This window comes from Rutidosis leptorrhynchoides, unplaced genomic scaffold (genome assembly GCF_046630445.1).
Source record: "Rutidosis leptorrhynchoides isolate AG116_Rl617_1_P2 unplaced genomic scaffold, CSIRO_AGI_Rlap_v1 contig386, whole genome shotgun sequence".
NCBI classification, from domain to species: Eukaryota; Viridiplantae; Streptophyta; class Magnoliopsida; order Asterales; family Asteraceae; genus Rutidosis; species Rutidosis leptorrhynchoides.
Window position 1 is genome coordinate 391 of NW_027266623.1, and position 18594 is coordinate 18984.

General features: G+C 32.9%; 3 protein-coding genes across 3 annotated transcripts; all 3 read right to left on the reverse strand.

The window, feature by feature from the left end:
- Positions 1-325: 325 nt before the first annotated feature.
- On the reverse strand, positions 326-4011 carry LOC139883349 (pyrroline-5-carboxylate reductase-like). Its single transcript, XM_071867537.1, has 10 exons — positions 3811-4011; positions 3685-3733; positions 3511-3602; positions 2890-2962; positions 2142-2262; positions 1877-1982; positions 1495-1682; positions 1090-1113; positions 889-1008; positions 326-701 (listed from the first exon to the last, which is right to left on the reverse strand). Exons 1-10 carry the CDS (start codon positions 4009-4011, stop codon positions 326-328), a joined length of 1350 nt encoding a protein of 449 aa, XP_071723638.1.
- Positions 4012-7708: 3697 nt separating this feature from the next.
- On the reverse strand, positions 7709-8128 carry LOC139883350 (uncharacterized). Its single transcript, XM_071867538.1, has one exon. The coding sequence runs from the start codon at positions 8126-8128 to the stop codon at positions 7709-7711; it is 420 nt and encodes a 139-aa protein (XP_071723639.1).
- A 4117-nt stretch (positions 8129-12245) lies between these two features.
- Positions 12246-15684, reverse strand: LOC139883352 (putative protein TIC 214 N-terminal part). Its single transcript, XM_071867539.1, has 4 exons — positions 15550-15684; positions 15240-15335; positions 13286-13486; positions 12246-12857 (listed from the first exon to the last, which is right to left on the reverse strand). The coding sequence occupies exons 1-4, from the start codon at positions 15682-15684 to the stop codon at positions 12246-12248; spliced, it is 1044 nt and encodes a 347-aa protein (XP_071723640.1).
- Between the last annotated feature and the right edge of the window lie 2910 nt (positions 15685-18594).

Here is an 18594-nt window from a genome sequence, read left to right on the forward strand (position 1 = left end):
GACTTAAGGATGATGATTCGGGTTCACATTTGTCCCCATGTTTTCCTGATGCCTTATTCCGAATAGCGAGGAAATGTCCCCAGATGAAATCGTACAAAAGCTTCATCCCTTCTTCGGCTCCTCCCGGAAACTCCCTGGGGACATCGAAAGGGAGTTGGTTCTCGAGGAGGAACAAATCCCGCAACACGAGCTTGGTGACATCAAACATTATCGACAAGTGAACTGGATTTTGGAGATAGCAGTAGATGAACTGGATGACGAAGCAGCCCTCGACAAACATCATTTGACGAAATTTATCGATATCGTCGACGAAAGTTTCCATGAATTAGGCTGCTCTAGGATAGTATTCCCTACTGGCGTCTTCAATCTCTTGGACCATTTTGTCGTACATATCTTTGATTGGTCTTCCACTGTCTTGGACAAACTGGTTTGTCATCTTGATCTTGATTCGGCTCCCTTCGGTAAACTCTGGTTTCTTGTAATGGTAAGGGCCGATGGAGACTAACAAAGGATCGTAGCAGCCTTTACTCGACTCGATACCGCGAAAGAGAGATTGAACTCCTTCGATCTTTCTTCTAAATTCAAAGACATGATCAAAAGAAGGTTGGCTCCTTGTTGAATCAAACCACTTAATCGAATCAATACCTTCCATGTCCACATGCCATTGCCATTTGTTTGAATGGTGGCGGCTCCAAAGGATTCTGTTTGGATATAACAAAAGAACATGTTCAGCTCAGTTCCTCATGTAATTGTTGGATCGATTTCGAACCCGCGACAATACCAGTTGAAATTCTGTTGTAAACTCAAAATCTAGATGTCGGCCTTAAATTCGTTCAAGGCTGATTCGTTACTAACCAGATTTGTGAACTTAATTTCTACTAAGTTTACACATGATGATCAAACACATCAAACTGAAGTAACTCTGACATACAGTTACGTATTTCTTTATCTATATTACGTGCGCTGGATTCCAAAATGATATTCCTACGTGAAACACGAACCATTTTCCTGTTGAATTGAAATCGAGTCTAGCTTGAAATCAATCAGGGTCGGTTGGTTCAATTATCAGATCGAAAGACTGAAACTAACCATTCATGAGTGGCAATTGAAGAACTAATCACATCCAAAACCAAATAAAAATTAACCCAAGAATGTGAAAAGTCGATTCTTCAAATTTTCCAACATGTTAAATTCATCTGTGTTATTTACATTTTTGCACATTTTCTCGAGATTCATGACCCATTTACCAGACATAACCATCACAAAATCAAGAGAAGATAAACAAAACGTTCAACATGAAGAAACAAAGGACGATCAAACATTTTATTCTAGCCATCTCGTGAGCTATTTCATGCATGAATCAGCAATCCTAAGATCAGTATATAATGCTCGAGTAATGTAAGATGTTATCAGATCATCGCCGGTAAAAAATGTTAAATTACCTCATTCACAACTACATAGTTCTTGGCTAGTGAAAAATATTGAGGCTATCACTTAGCTTGTGAAAGTTCTTGGCCACGTTTTGCAGCAGCCACGACAGCATTCATAATTGTTGCACGGAATCCCCCTTTCTCTAACTCATGAATGCCAGCGATTGTTGTTCCACCTGGTGATGCCACATCATCTTTCAGCTGACCTGGATGCTTTCCACTCTTTGTAACCATCGCTGCTGCTCCAAGTACCTGTAGAATCAAGCAACATAGAATTTTTTACCCAAAAAATTAACTAGAATCAAATTTTGCCAACTTCATTAGTTGAATTTAATCACAATGTGTTATTGAAGATACAATTGAATGCGAACGTGCATTCGATAACATTGAAAATACTATGCTAAAAATAAATAACTATAACTTGGTACATTTCAGAAATGACTTACGGTTTGAGAGGCGAGACCTAATGCTAGGTCTCGAGGTAATCCTGCTGCCACTCCTCCATCAGCCAAGGCTTCGATTGCGAGGAATATATAAGCAGGCCCACTTCCACTGATGATGAAAAAGGCAAATCTTGGTAATTGAAATTCATATACTGTAGTTTGGCAAGTCATTGGTAATTAAAATTCATGAAAATTCATGTATTTCTACAAATACGGTCCAAACCAAAGCTGGCAGACAAAAAGTCACTATTTTAACGCAGCTACGAACCTCACACCAGTGACAGCATCAAACAACTTATCATTAGCTTTCCAAATCTTGCCGATTGATCCAAATAATTTAGCAATTAGCTCTCCATCCTCTTCTGTTGCAGCGCTGCCCAAGCTCATAACTACAAGAATGCAACTAGTTTAGAGAAATGTATTATTTTCATGCAATTCCTACAATGTTGGGATGCTAATATGTCATGGTTTTTCTACACTGACGAAGCAAAACATAGGAATCATCCGAAAAAGAAACAAAGATATCATTTTCTTGGCAATTCAATATCGGCATGATAAAATCAAATCCTTGGTCACCATCCGTCATTTGAATGATGGTGATCATATGAAGCAGAATATATTTTAGCCATTTGCATCAAGTTCTGCATCATAGTCTTCAAAGTAGACTCTCCAACAACAGTACCATGCATCACTTCAACAACTAGTATCAGAATTTTCTTTCACGGTTCAGAGATGATAGAAAATTGGAGAAAAAAAGACAGAAACTTGAAGGAAGACACGGATGGCCATTAGGGTTAACTGAGGTTCATGGAAGTTGGCAGAAGATAGAAAATTAGAATAGTGAGTGATAAAACAAGAGCAAAGAGAAGGTAAAAAGTTAAAATCCATCTTGCATTGTTTTTCTAGATGGAAAGCCGAAACTTCTATCAAATTTAAAGAAACATAATGACAGGTTGCAAGGTACTGAGATCAGTACAGATTAAAGGTTAATGCATTCAAAAAGAGGGAGATATTACCTGAAGCTGCCTTACCAACAGCAGCAGGTGTATTTGGCATCACCCTGATAAATCGGCCATGACCTGCCCATTCCTGAATGGGACGAAAGTAGTTAATAAAACAATTTAGTCAACTAACTAACATCTCCAGAAAGAGAGAAAAGAGAAATGAAACATAAAACAATACCTTTGAAACTTCTTTTACTTTTGATAAAATAAACTATGAATAATGGCAGAGAATAGCAGTTTTAAGTAGAACAGACAAAAAAAGTACACAAACACTTGTGTTGCTACCTACGTAACAGAATTTAATGAAAGTTCAAAGGGTTTTTCCTGGTCTTTTCTTGTTGTTATCCAGTTATTGTCTTTATCTTCCTAAGAGCTTTTCATATAATTTTCCCACGACAATTTCAGCTTAGTGTGTCGGCCAAGAATTTTGCGGCAAAACTGTTAGTAATTATTTAAAGCTTCTACCATACAACAGATGCCACACAACCCGGTATCCTTAGTTCAAACAAACAAACAAACAAACCATAAGATGCAGGAAAGTACCATGCCCAACTACATAAATCCTAAGTAACTACATTGTTAACTGTCAAAGGTTACAAAACCAACAATGAATTAAAAAGTCAGAAAACAAACCTCCAAATCCTTCAACCTTACCCCAGCAGCTACGGAAACCAAAAGCTTCTTCTTTGATAGCAACGGCCTTAGCTTCGAGACGGCTTCTTTAACTGCATCCCACAATCACACACTTATTAAGTAAACTAACAATTTTCACAAACTAAGCTTTTAACAGAGTCTTAGAATACAAACCAACTTGAGGTTTAACAGAGAAAACCACCACGTCACTGTCTTCAACTACCTGTTTTTCAATCAATCAATCAATTATTAACTCAATCCTAACAAAAACACATAAATACAAACACGTGGCGTGCATACGGAGTCGTTGTTAGGAAGAAGTTTGAGACCAAGAGATTGTAGTTGACTCCAACGGTCAGGATCGGAGTGGGAGGTAGAAATACGGTTAGGAGGCAGCACACCGGATTGTATCACACCTTTAGCTACACTCTCAGCCATTTTTCCAGCTCCGATGAATCCAAGCTTGAATGTATCCATCGATATCGGAGCTAATGCCTCCATTTTTGCCAAACTCGACGCTTCTTTCTTACTTGTCGTTTTGGTTTTGCTACTGATTGGAGTAGGAGAAGATCTTTATTAGAGAAAGGGGATGACTCATGACCCGTTACATATTTGTCTCTACCCGGTAATTTACATGTTGAATAATGATTATAATTATTTTTGAGTCATCAAGTATTGAAAAACTTACGATTTAGTCCTCATAATAAAAATGTTCCATTTTTTTCGATCAAATTATCTCTGTTGTTTACGACATCTTGGTTAGGTCAGGCACTCAGGTGTAAAAATTTATATATGTACAAATCGGCCTACGTGAAATTAATTTAAGTGGAAAAGAGCTTACAAAAAAAAAAAAAAAAAAGAGAAAGAGCTGTAATTAATCTATTGAACCGGTGATAAAATAATGCGTTGAATAAAAATTTGATTTTAAGCTGGAACTATATATCAAACAATTAAAATCACTGGGATTTATCTTGGATTTCAACATCTCGTCTCTTAACTTATAGGTCGAGCGTTCAATCTCTGATCTTCGTGAATATAAAAAACTCTCGACTGTTGGAAGACCTAAAAAGAATATATCAAACATTTAAAACCAAATAAAACCATTGAATATTGAAAAGGATTTGATTTTCTTGGAATTTGTTCGTAATATTGAAATTTGAAAAATAGAAAGAAAAAGAAGAATCCTTTGAAGTTTCTCAATTCAGAAAGTTCCTCGATGTACAGATAAAAAGGATCTCATGAAAAATGCGATTTTTAAGCTATAGTTAGTTTATTTTGTTCTTTAGTTAATTTCAAGAGGATTGATGAAGGAAGATATGATGATGTAATTAATAATTGAAGATAGGGAAATTTCATTAATCTCTGAAATAGATCTCAAAATAAAGCAAACTTGATCGATCGTTATCTTAGTAACACCGATAATGTCAGTGGATGGTGACTTCTTCTTCTCGTGGAAAACTTTGTAGCAAAAAAATCCATAATCTTCGTTATGATAGATTTTATCGATCATTTTACCGGTTTTATTACCGGTTGAAATGGGCTTAAGAAATAAGAAAATGACGAGAAGTAGTAAAGGAAGAAGTGCATTAGTTTGATGGAGAATTAATATTGGCCATATTGTTGTTGATTAGAAGTTGGAGGCGAGTGATTGAAACAAAATTGAATTTGTTTATACTAGTCAGTGGGCCCGTCCGGTGGGACGAAAAGTTTGTATCTTTAAAAATAAATAGTTTAAGTATATATTATAAAAAATTATGTAGTAATTATTTGCATTAAACATTATTAAATTTATGTCAAATATTATATCAAAAGAAAATTATATTAATTTTAAATCAAATAGAATTATTTTGATTTTATTTCAAAATTTACGATCCTATTAGAATTAAAATTTATTTTGTTTGAAAAATAAGATATGTTCATTTTAATTAATAATAGGAAAAAAATATAGCAGATTTTTATTATGAATGACAGTTTAATAAAAAAATTTGAAAAAAATAATAATATATATTTTAATTTGATTATGAATAATTTTTTAGCAATATGTCCGTTTGAATAGGAAAAAAAGAAGACGTGCCCATTTTAATTAGGAATAGAAAAAAATATAATGAATTTTAATTAGAAAAAATTATTACATAAGAAAATTAGAAAAAAATATAGTGTATTATAATTTTATTAGAAATATATTTTTATTGTGTTTTGATTTCCTAATTAGAATAGGAAAAATCATAGACTTAAAATTATAATTTTAAAACCTAATTAAACTCAAAGTTCTAAATGAGGAATATAATTTAATAAAAAAAATTAGAAAAAAATAACATATATTATTATTTGATTAGGAATAATTTTTTTAACAATATGCCCGCTTGAATAGGAAAAAAAGAAGATGTGCCTATTTTAATTAGGAATAGAAAAAAAAAATAATGAATTTTTGTTAGAAAAAAATTGTTTAATAAAAAAATAGAAAAAATATAGTGTATTAGGCCAGTCTGGTTGGTTCTTTGCGCCTAATTTTGGTTTAGGATTTTTTTAAAATAATGGATAGGAAATTGATTAGGAATAAAACTATTATATTAAGAAAAAGTAATTGGTAGAATTTTATTAGGAATCATTATGTTTTTATTGTATTTTGATTTTTTAATTAGAAAAAGAAAAAAAATAATATTATTGACTTAAAATTGTAACTTGAAACCTAATTAAACTCAAAATTCTTATATACATGTGTCAAATTACTAATCGTTAATAAAACGTCATGTTTGACAATAAAAATTGTAATTGAATTGCAATTGAGACAAATTAAAAAAATCTCGCTATTGTATATATAGGAAAAATAGTCAATTTAATTTCATGAACATTACAATTTATGTGGCATTCATTTTATAATGATAAAGTAGTATATAAGTATAAATTAGCTAGTGAAGTTCATGTATATATTTTAGGGATGAGATATTGCAATGGATCCGGACTGCTTAGCAACAACGTTCATCAATAAACATAAGAAGATTAAATTGAAAGATTTTGTGGCAGAAAGACACTTCATGGGCTTGGGTTAATTATGCGTATTACTATTGAACACAAATAGTCAAAGATATATTTCGTACACACATTAATCCACAACTAAATACGAGTACATTTTAACGTCATTAAAACCCACTTAGAATTAAGAAACAATAATAAGACCTAATTAAGAACTGTTGATCTAATATATAATAGGGTAAAATATTTAACCCCTTCAATTTAAACTTAATATAGACTTAATATATATATGATTTCCTCCCTCTTAGTTTCATAATTAATTTAATTTCCTATTTTTATAAAATAATATATTATTAGTTCTTTCTGTTAATATTTTTAGTTAGTTGACCAAATTTTGACCGTTAACTTTCAAAAAATACTATTTTACCCTTTTAATATAATTTTAGTTATGATTTTAACCTTAAAATATATTAAAAAAATTATGGACCAATACATATTTAAATTTAGAATTATAAAATTATCAATTGATTTATCATATATCATAATTTGATTAAAAAATATAATTTCTTAAACTTCATTCACTACTTAAATTTTACTTTTAATATAAATCTACAATTATATATATATAACAATAATGTAATTATAATTTGAAAAAATTAACCATGTAGTATTCTAATTATTATTTAATTATAATTATTTAATTATTATTATTCATATGAAAAATGATAAATAAAGATATATTTAAAAAGATAAGATAGTATTTTCACAAAATTAACTGTCAAAATTTGGTGAAATAACTGAAAAATTTAACGGAAGGAGGATAATAATATATTATTTTATGAAAATAAAGAGTTAAATTAATTATGAAATTAAGAGGAGAGAAATCATATATTAAGACTAACTTGAGGGGTTAAAATATTTTATCTATATAATAAGTGGGTTTTAATGACGTTAAACTGTATCTTTTGATATGGAGATACAGTAAAACCTCGATAAATGAATGTTCGATAAATGAATAACCTCGACAAATGAATAATTTTTCCCGATCCCGACTTGGGCTAAGAGGCTAAATGAATAATTTCGCTAAATGCATTATTGAATAATTTTCTTGAAATCCTTAAAGATCCTAGGTAAATATAAATGAATAATCATCACATTTTAAAAAATATATATATATAAATATATATAGATTTTTTTTTTCAAGCAACAATGTTCATACAATAAGTCATTCTTTTACAAAAAATGAGTCTATAGTTTTTTGCTTTTTTTTCCCACCAAAATTCATCTCATTCTTTATTTTTCCTAGCGCCAGCAAAACTTGAGGATTATTCTGCTCGTGTTGTAGAAAGTAGTTCCGTAAGGTAATTACTGCTTGATATGCTTCTTTTGATGACACATTTTGTGTGACGCTACCATCATCTGGTTCTGGATCATTCTCATCATTCAGTACAGACTCAATAATTTCATCGTCTGTAGGCAATTCCATAACGACATCATTCTCGTTAGGATAGTTCAAAAGATGTTCGACGTCCATCACATTTCTATATTGTAATTTAGAAATGACATCCGTTAATCCTTCGATATCTTCTTCTAATTCTTCAACTTCTGCTTCGGGAACATCGAGTTCTTCAGATCGTATATTCATTTAAATGAATAAAAATTCATTTATCGATAAATGAATAATATATTCATTTATCGATAAATAAATAATCTCGCTAAACGAATATTTTTTTCTAGTCCCAAGAATATTCATTTATCGAGATTTTACTGTAGTATTTATTTTTGAAGGCTGTATTGGCGCTATGCTGCAAACATTTTCACTTTCATTCTTTTCAAGTGAATATTACCCACACAAATTTGATTAATGGTGTTTTCATAAACGTATTGAATTATATGTAAAAAAATAAATATGAGACTTATATATAAATTTTGAAAACATGACGCATTCCATCACTTTTTTTTTTTAACAAAAAAGGTTTTATTAAATAATTAAGATAGTCGGGTTAGTTTAAGTCAGCCATTTTCAATCCGTCGGATAAAACTCTATGCGAGAATCGTATGTGATAAGGGAGAGCATCGTCTAAAAACTAACTACCGATTGGGCATAGACCCGATTAATGTAGCAATGAAGAAAAAACTTAATAATTTGTACAGGTATTGAAAAATGAAGCTATCATGACTTCCAATGATCGACAAAATATTCCAGCCTTCCTTGTTGCGCTCATCTGATTAAATGTATCCATTTGAAGGACCATGCTGCTCGATAACAATAGTCCAACCACAATCATCAACAAAACTTGAGGGAGAAAAACCTGCAAGACCACTTTGAATTTCCAAAAAACTGAGTAGTCGACATATTATTACTTCTTTGTTCTTTGAAAAAATACCACATTGAAATCACTTGCAAACTGCCCCTGAAAATAATTTTGGTACTGAATATTGCGATCGAATTCTCCCAAAATAGCACCAGCCTAGATCTATCAGAGTTTTTCTTTTTGAGATGAATCCCATACCACGTGAATTCCATGGTAACATAATGGATTTTGAAATACTCAAAGATGGTGTAAAAACACAAGAGTTTCTTCCAATGCCGTGCAGTAGGATGTTTTTAGAAATAATTTGTTTCGCAATCCAAACTCGATCAATTCAGCAGCTTCTTGTTGCGGATCGTAAACAATTATTTCTTGTGGAGGAGTCAATTTTTCCCTGTTATTGCACCTCTCTATATCAGAAGTTGAAGATGATTCAAATGAATTAGATGAAATCAGAGAACTAATAGACAGAGTGGAACCAATCTCACAGCAAGAAGAACGTTACCAAGACTCTATCCAAACAAGAAACAAACAGAACTAAAACTTGCAGCTAAAGGAATCTACTCTTCAAGAAAGAAATCGATGATCACTGCCTCCATAACATAGATTTGATGATTGAAATACTTAACAGGGTTTTCCTCACACGGTTTGGGAGTTGGAAATCCTAAAAACTAAGGTTGGGTTGATTTTAGTTGTTCCTAATAGTACCAATGCAGAAAGGAATTTAAAACTGGAAAAACAGATGATGAACTTTCAATTTCTCTTTTTGATTTTATTCAAAGCTCATGAAGAGTAAAATTTATAAGTTAAGGACTTTATATAGCAGGCCAACATAAACCTAGACATCATAAAACTGGAAATATGAATTTCTGAAAATTAAAAATACTAACTGTAAAAACTAGAAAAAACAGATTTGCTTTTGGGACCACTTTGGTGATAGAATGCCACATTGCTTGGTTTCACTCAGTTTTCTTGGCCACTACTCTTTCTCAAAACTTTTAATCCTTCAGTTGAGTGACATGGTAACTTGCAGCTGTAAAAATTTATTCTTCTTCAAAATCTACAGATCAATCTTCAAAATGCTTCAAAACGTTGACTTTGGAGTTGACTTCTGTCTCAGGCATGATTAGTGATGTCTACCATTACAGAAAGCTTCTAAATGCTCTAACAAATGATTCTACATCTTCACTTCTTCAATAACTTAACTAGAAATTAAAATGATTATTAAACTTATTGAATTGTAAACTGAAATAGACTAAGGCAATGGTCATTCTCTTCTTCTCATGCTGAAAACTTGCAGAAATCTTCTCTACAACTTCTAAATGCATAATATAGTTTCACTGAATTGAAAGGAACAAGAAATCTATGCAACATACAAAATCCCCAATTTCTAGCAGTAAACTCAAGAACATAGCTGATCAAGCTTGCAGATTATTCATTACTATGTAATTGATGAAATTGACTTAACCATTCGATTTGCATCATCTATTATAATGAATATAGAGCTTTGAATCAATTGCTTTGATCAACTACAACAAAAGAACTACTAAACCCTAGTTTTATTCTGCGACAGACTAAAAAGGAAAGTTCTAAATTACTGTAGCATTGCCATAAATAGAAACTCTAACCTTCAAATTGGGCGTTTTGATTATGGGGAATTGTAGATGAATTGCTCGTAGAGGTATTGTAGCCGACGTCTCCCTGAACAGTTTGGCATGTCGCCTGAGCTCCGACTAATCGCCGATCGTTCCACAGATTGTCAATTGCATTCTCAGTCGACAAGCTTTCAGAATTATCTTCAGCATCCTTCAAGTTTCTACGAGTGACACCAAGATCCTCATATTCCTTATAATGTGCACTTGAGTCCAATCCTGCAACAATGTTCTTTTTCTTCTCTGCATTGCCTGAATCGAACCTGAGCCCATCTTTGGTGGCCAGTTTCAGCCCGGACTGCCTGAAATTCATTTTAAACACTTCTAAGAATATTTTTGCAGCAATTCTTTCTAAAACAGCTCCTTGATTTTCATTCTTTCTCTTTCCAAGCTTCACTTTGACTACATTGCTCTTCTTCTTCCCTTTCTGCTCAATCCTGTCATTCATTAGGCTTTCTATAACATCTTAGATTGCTGGCCTCACGAAACAAGCTAACTCAACAGCTCCTCCTTTGTTAAGAGGGGCCAACATTCCAATCATCTTCTTCAATGCTTCAAACCTCCACTTTGGCAAAACTTTGGTGAATATGTGTGCAAGCTGGAAATTTGTTCTGCAAAAGGCCATTTTAACTTCTCCTTTCGCCACAAGATCCCTGATATAGTGATATTTCACCAACATGTGCTTTGTTCTTAGGTCATCACCAAGATTCTCTGTCATGAAAATTGTTGCACTAGAATCACAATAGATAGTGACTCTCTTCTGCTTCAGTTCACCAATATCCGTGAGAATCCTCTTAATCCACTCTGCTTGCTTTGCTGCCAAGTTCACTGTAACATATTCAGCCTTTGCAGATGATTGAGCCACCACTGTTTGATTCTTTTAACTCCAACAGAAAATGCCTGAACCAAAACTACAATAATAACCACTCATACTCCTACTTTTCTCACTATTTGCATAACTAGCATCATTGAAGGTCATTAGTTCACTACTTTCTCCCCTTTCAAATCAAATTCCAAGCTCCAAACTGTATTTCACATATTTAAGAATTCTTCTTACACACACATCATGTTGTTTGGATGGATTAATATTGTAACAAGACATCATATTGAATGTACAAGCTAAGTCTGGTCTAGAAGCACATAGGTAGATTAAGGAATCTATAATACTTTTGTAAGTAGTGCAATCAAATTTCTCACCTGCCTTAGTCCGTTCTAGCTTCAATTGTGTCTCCATTGGTGTTGAAATCTCTTTGCAATCCTCCATATTGAACTTCTTGATCATCTCTTCAGCATATTTCTTTTGGTGAATGAACACTCCATCATCTGTCTACTCTATCTCTAGGCCAAGAAAGTATTTCATTTCACCAAGATCAGTCATTTTGAATTCTGCCATCATCAATCTCTTGAATTCATCTACAAGCTTTTCTGTGGTGCCAATGATCAAGAGATCATCAACATATAGAGAACAAATCAATTTGTCTTTTCCCTGAAGCTTGGTGTACAAGGTAGCTTCACGGGGACTTCTTTCAAAACCATTCTCCCTTAGATAGTTGTTGATCCTTGAATACCATGCCCTTAGAGCCTGTTTCAGTCCATACAAGGCCTTGATCAATCTGTAAACCTTGTGTTCTTCTCCTGAAATAATAAAACCTTCAGGTTGCTTGATGTAAACTTCTTCTTCAAGTTTTCCATTCAAAAAGGTTGACCACCTGAGACAGGGATCCTTTTATACTTCTTAGAGCTTGCCATTTTTGAGATGATTTTTGACAATTGCTTGGAAAGTTTTCACTGGTGAGGATCATTTTTTGATCTGGTCATCTTCTAAGCATTGCACGTTTTCTTTTAGTTTTTTAGTAAAAATGGGTGACGGCATTCTGCCTAAATAGTAAACATAGGTAATAAGTAAGAGAATACTAAAGATTCGAGCCATAGAATTTCTCAATTCTGACACAAGATACTTATTAGATCGAATAAGTACATTAGATCTAATAGATTTTTTTTGCTGTATCCAGACTAATACCAATCCAAGCCATTTCATGAATAAAATGTGACCGATTAACCAACCAACAAAACTACTTGTTACAAATAACATCTTGTTGTTGCATCGAAACATATAAATGTTGACTAATCTGACTAACATTGAACTTGGTAAAATGAAATGGTTGAATGATTGAAAAATGAGATTATTGAGGAATACACATTGAATGCTAAGATTACGCATTGAATTTCTGGTAGTAGATCCATAATCAAAAAAGTGTTTGTGATTGTTCCAGAAGAAATGAAACAAAAGATACAGTAGGGCTAGGACAGTTATTGTATGAGGTCTACCCAATGCTAGATGCAGAGGTGCATAATAGATCGATATGAACATCATGAGTTGTCCCGTAATAAAACTTGTTGTTGCTGATACCTTCTTCGAGAACCAAAAACTCGTTAATTTGAGGAGCCTTTTTAAATTATTCGATTTATTTGATCTTGAATTTTGATGAACTTTTTTAGTTTTCAGTAATTTATGAAAAATGAATCTTCAGTTCCTTACTCAAGAAGACCAGTAGGCTTAAAAGAGATTCTGCATAATCGAAACGTTGGTAAACTCTATGTTGGAAAAAGCTGGGGCATAGCCCAAGTGAACAGGGATTGTTAATGCATTCTTTTGAGCTGGCTGAGAATCAAAGACAAACTCTCGGTCTGACTTAATAAAAGTTGGATTATTTGATGTTGTGTTATTAAGATTTATGTATTTTCTCCCTGTTGCTTGGTTAAATGACTCTTCTGTATCTCTGTAACTCCATTTTGGGACTCCTGCAATTCAAATTTTTCTGGTTCAGGTGAGTTTACATTCTCAAGTTGGATACTTGATTGCACTTCATCTTCTTCATTTACACTTTCGCCGATTAGATCCCTTAAAGTTGGGCTTTCTCCAGAGCTTGCAACAGGTTTTTCGGAACTAGAATCCATATAATGAACTTTGTTTATATCAACAATAATATCTTGTCCCATATCCTTTACAATGAATACCTCAAAATTTTCGCTGTCAATCTAGACATTAACAATTTTGTTAATGTGATCTTTGCCTGATACCCGAACCAATACTCTGGCAACTTCCAACCTTAGGCATTCCATCACTTGTCACTTTGATGGCATGGATGTGGCGCCCACTCCCGATCCTACCTTAGCGAGGATTGAGGATGGTGTCCGTCGGTACCTTTTATTCGTCGTGACCTTTCATTGCTTTGCGGAAGCGGACCCTATCGATGCCTCGTAGCCCGGACTTTTACTTTTTCATGGACTTGAAGAGAAAGAACATATATTTTTCGAAAATGGTAAGCTATAATGCTTAGTGAGGTTTTACATTGAAAAACATTTCATTGAAACATTGATTAAGGTAAAACGTTTGGATCATAAACATCTTAAATCATTTTGTCATCAATAAGCCTAGCATCATTATTTCCGAAAATAGAATTCATCATAAAACATTCTTTAAAAATCGTCGAACCCCATCAGTGAAAACATCGGGATAACTGACAATAGGGGCGACCTACTATAGTATCCTAGTATACCATCAGCCCGTCAACAAAGGGCGCAAATAAAACTCCAGCTAGATATACTAGGAGAGCCGTACCATCTGATCAGACCACAACACGGGGTCACAAAGACCTAGTACTCATCATGGATTGGGTCGCCACGAAGTCGACAGAATCTCATCATCAATAAAACGTTTGTTCATTGGGTTCGCATTTATAGAAGAAAGCAAAACACGCTTTTCATTAATCATTCTTCGCAAGCAAAATTTTCTTTTAAATCATTAAGAAGCAAAGAAAACTTTTCTTTTAGGGTTTATAAAGGTTCTCTCCAGTTTTTAAATTATAATACATATCTATGTCATACATTTAAATAAATCATACAGTGTGATAATCGGAAATCATTTATATGGCATAGTATATATATATTTCATAAAGCATCAATATATATTCATAGATAAAATGAAAGTAACGCTCACCTCAATAGCTCCTCGATTCGTCCCCGTACTAGTATCGTCGCGATCTATCGACCTATCGAGATAGCGATTATTAATATCATACATACTTATGCTTATTGGAAAGATTACACGAATTAAATTCTACGCGTCACACTCGTCGTAATAACTCTAATTTAATTTTTAAAACATTTATCTACTTCATCCTATATTAATCTTTATCTTAAAATCATTTCTTTTATTATAATCTATAATTAATTTTCTTAGTTCAATTATTCAATTAAATATTTTATAATAAGAAAATATTTAAAAGAATTTACATAATATTCCGTATAATTTAAAGTGATATAATTATGATTTTTCTAAAATTTTATACATTGGAATATTACTTTAAATAATTTTAAAAACACTTAATTATATTTAAATCATTTCTTTTAACCTTGATTAATTTAGAAATCAAAATAAAATAAATCTAATCTCCATTAAATCCAAATTTTACATATTTATGTTCAGAATAATATAATTAACATACTGTTAAAATTTGGTAGGTTCGGGACCAATAAAAATGATTTTATTAGGTTCGGAAGATAAAAATATTACTTTTAGGGTTTCACTTTAGGTTCGGAAATTGAACCGGATTGATTTGAAATGAACCGGACATAACCGATTTTAAAAATAGGAAATGACGATTTAACCTTTGACTTAAATCTGATTGGATGAAAACGCGTTGGCAAACTTGTAGTCTTTAACACTAAAATAGATTCGGTTCGTTCTATTATAAAAAGGATTGAACCAAATCGGTTCAATCAAAATTACATCGTCTTCAACCTCACGATCCTGACTTTCTCTCTCACTGCCCGACGCTCTGCTCGTCGTCGGTTCTGGCGATTCCGGCCACCAATCGTCACAATCCTGGTACCAATCAACTTGTCGTGATCATGTACATACGGTTAGATTTTTCTAATTCTTCTCCGTTTTCGTTAAATTTGAAAATTAGGGTTAGGGTCGAGTTATAAAAATGTTCGAATTAGGTTCTCTCCTTCTACTATGTTATTCTACGTTCACTGGGGAGTATTTCTACGCTGAAATTAAGATGATTTAACTGTAGGAAGGCGTCGATGTTTACCTCAAAAAATCCGGCCACCGAGTTTCTCGCCGGTTGTGGCTCGGTTACGTTCGCACGAGGTCGAAGATGCTCCTGGACGGCTAACTCGGACGAGACTCGGTTAAGTGAGTGACGACCCGAGCTTAACTCGGTCATGACTCAGTACGATTTCGTCGCCGGAATGGATTGGTTTGACCGGTTCCGATTTCAGCGTCACCTCCTCTTTGACATATATCGATTTCAATCGATTCCGGTAAGGTTCGAATTTTGACAGTATAATAGACGATTTAGGAAATTTAGACAGTTATAATCTTCCGTAGACTTGTTACGGAAGAATTTTGAACTGGAATTTGTTGTAAACGGACTGTGAATATTGCCTTGAACCGTATTATTGCTGAATTGAATGATGAATAAGAATTAGAAATGAAAATGGTTTTGATGTTAGGGAGGTTACGGAGGAATTGATAGTATAAATGCAGAGGGAGTGAGGTTTGATTGCGTGAATTGAATGTGAGGGAGTAGTTGCTGTAATAATAGAGGGGAGGGAGGTGAAAATAATTCACGTGGATCCCGCCTCAATTATTAAAAAAAATCTATTTTAAATTAGTGGTAGGGCAATAATTCAACTCTCTGTTTCGTAATTTAATATTTACTCGCAATATCGTAGAGAATTCTAGGTCCAAATATTACACGATGATTTACTTACGTTATAACAAACTAATCGGTTTTTCGAAAAATTAAATTTATTTGGCTACGCACAGAATTAATTTATTCAATTAAATTTCGAAATTTTCCGCGTGTGTCGAAATAACTCAATTCAACTATCTCACTCAACTCGAGTAAAACTATTACGAAAAACGAACGGTTCAAAACTTGAAATTTGACTTTTATAATCGATAAATAATTTTTGACAATTAGGTCGGACACAGTCGTTACAATGACACGTCAGCTTATATGCGAACCAAGAGGAAAACACACCACTTTCTCTTTCTGGCGCCTTAATTGCCTCGATCAGGTTTATCGTACTTGGCATACCAACAACTTTCAAAATAACCTAAAATATATATTCTTCAAAATATAAATTGAACGTATAATTGAACCCTAAGATTAATTATAACTTTTTATTTTGAATACACTGAACTTGAGCTCTACGCCACGTGTGGACTCACCGCCACTAACCCCTCCACCGCCACCTCTTCCTCCATATATCGACGAATCTATCACTCAACAGCTTTAAACTAGCAATAATGTCATTCTGCCAAGGAGCTCAACGACGACTATCAACCTGATGAGATCAAACAAGCTCTAGGTCTACACTATGGTATGATAACACACAATATGCACATCATAATTGAATTTTATTTAGGTTTTGTTGCATATGAAAAAGAGTTGATTATAATCTAGCTGAAGGTATCAATAGCCTGTTGACATCACTTTTCTATCCTTACTCTTCAACTTGGCCTAGTTGATTATAGATATTATTTTGAATTAACCTTTCTAGTCCACAAACATAACAAGAGAAAAGAGATTCAAATTAAGAGATGTACAAGAAGATAATAATTTATATATTTTATATACTATTATTTAATAATAAAAAAAATATATTTTTCTCTTTTTTATTCTTCATTTTTCTTCGGTTTTCTCCCTAGCTCACTCGTAATTAATTTCTTTCTTACAAAGAAGAATGGATCCTTCTCTCTCTGATCTAGCTCCACCACAGCCACCGTCGGCACCACCACCGCATTTTCTCCCTTTTATCCTGTTTTCGCAGCCAAACCGCCGTTCCCAACCAAATCTCTAACCATGTAATGCATGTTTGGGAAGAACTGAAATCGACGGAAAACCCTGCCAAAATATAATTTTTTTGACTATCCGAGTGAGTTATCTTCTACTCGATTCAAGTGAGATGAAAACATGCACTGATATGATTAGCTTGAACCACATAAGATAACACTTAAACTTTCTTAAAGTGTTACATGAAGGTGTTTAAGACTTGTTGTGTGTGTTTGGTTAAAAGGTTTGAAATTATATTTCAAAAAGTGCCAAAGAGATTCTTAGAAAATCACTTTTCAAATGAGTTAGTATTTAAAATTTATTGTTTAAAATTTCACTGTTCTATGACACTTGAGACAGTACATTGGAACAGTTTGTTATGTTGAAGTATTGTCTGATTTGAGTTTCGGGCAAAACCAGGTTTGTTTGTTACTACTCATATCAAATTACATAATACTTTGGATTTTTAGATTCATTAATGATATAGACATGTATTTAGAGAACATTATTGACTAAATGCATGTGAATATCAATGTACTTAAAGATCCAAAACATCATGTATTTTGGTACGGAGGGAGTAATTACTACTGACATTCTAAAAGATATGTTACTTCCTGGGCAAATTAGCAACTCACTTCCAAAGTTGTATTTAAGGACATAATATCAATCCATATTGAAATCAAATATTAAACTCAATTATATCAGCCATCAGAAATGAAGCATATAAAGGCATTTGACTTGAAAACTTACGTGGTTTCTAAAGTTAAGAAATCGGTTTTAATTTAATTAGGAATCATACTCTCGAAGCCAAATAAACCTCTACTATAAATACAAAATCTATGGTTTTAAGTGATTAGACTAAGAGAGTTTGCTCAGCGAAATTTCTTTCCACTAGAAGACTTCTTAAAAATTAAATTAAATCAAATTTTAAAATATTATGGATTTACCATTACCTATAAAAAACAATTTGCTCATGAAAAGTAATGAAATCAAATTAAAACCTAAATAATGGGTTGAAAATAAAATTCTTAATTCATACCTGGTAAAACCATTGATTTGATTGGATGTCATCGAATAAACGAAAGACATTTCTATGTGCTATAACTTGGATACGCCATGGTTCATGTAAGATTTTTGTATTTTAGATCATAGACCTCTCAATGATAACTTAGAGAGAGACCAACGCTCATCTGAGTAAATTTATAGATTCAAGATCTGGTGGATCAAAGATTTGGTGAGAAATAATTAAGAGTTGGTAATTAAAAAGCGCATGAGAGATGAATTGATCAATGA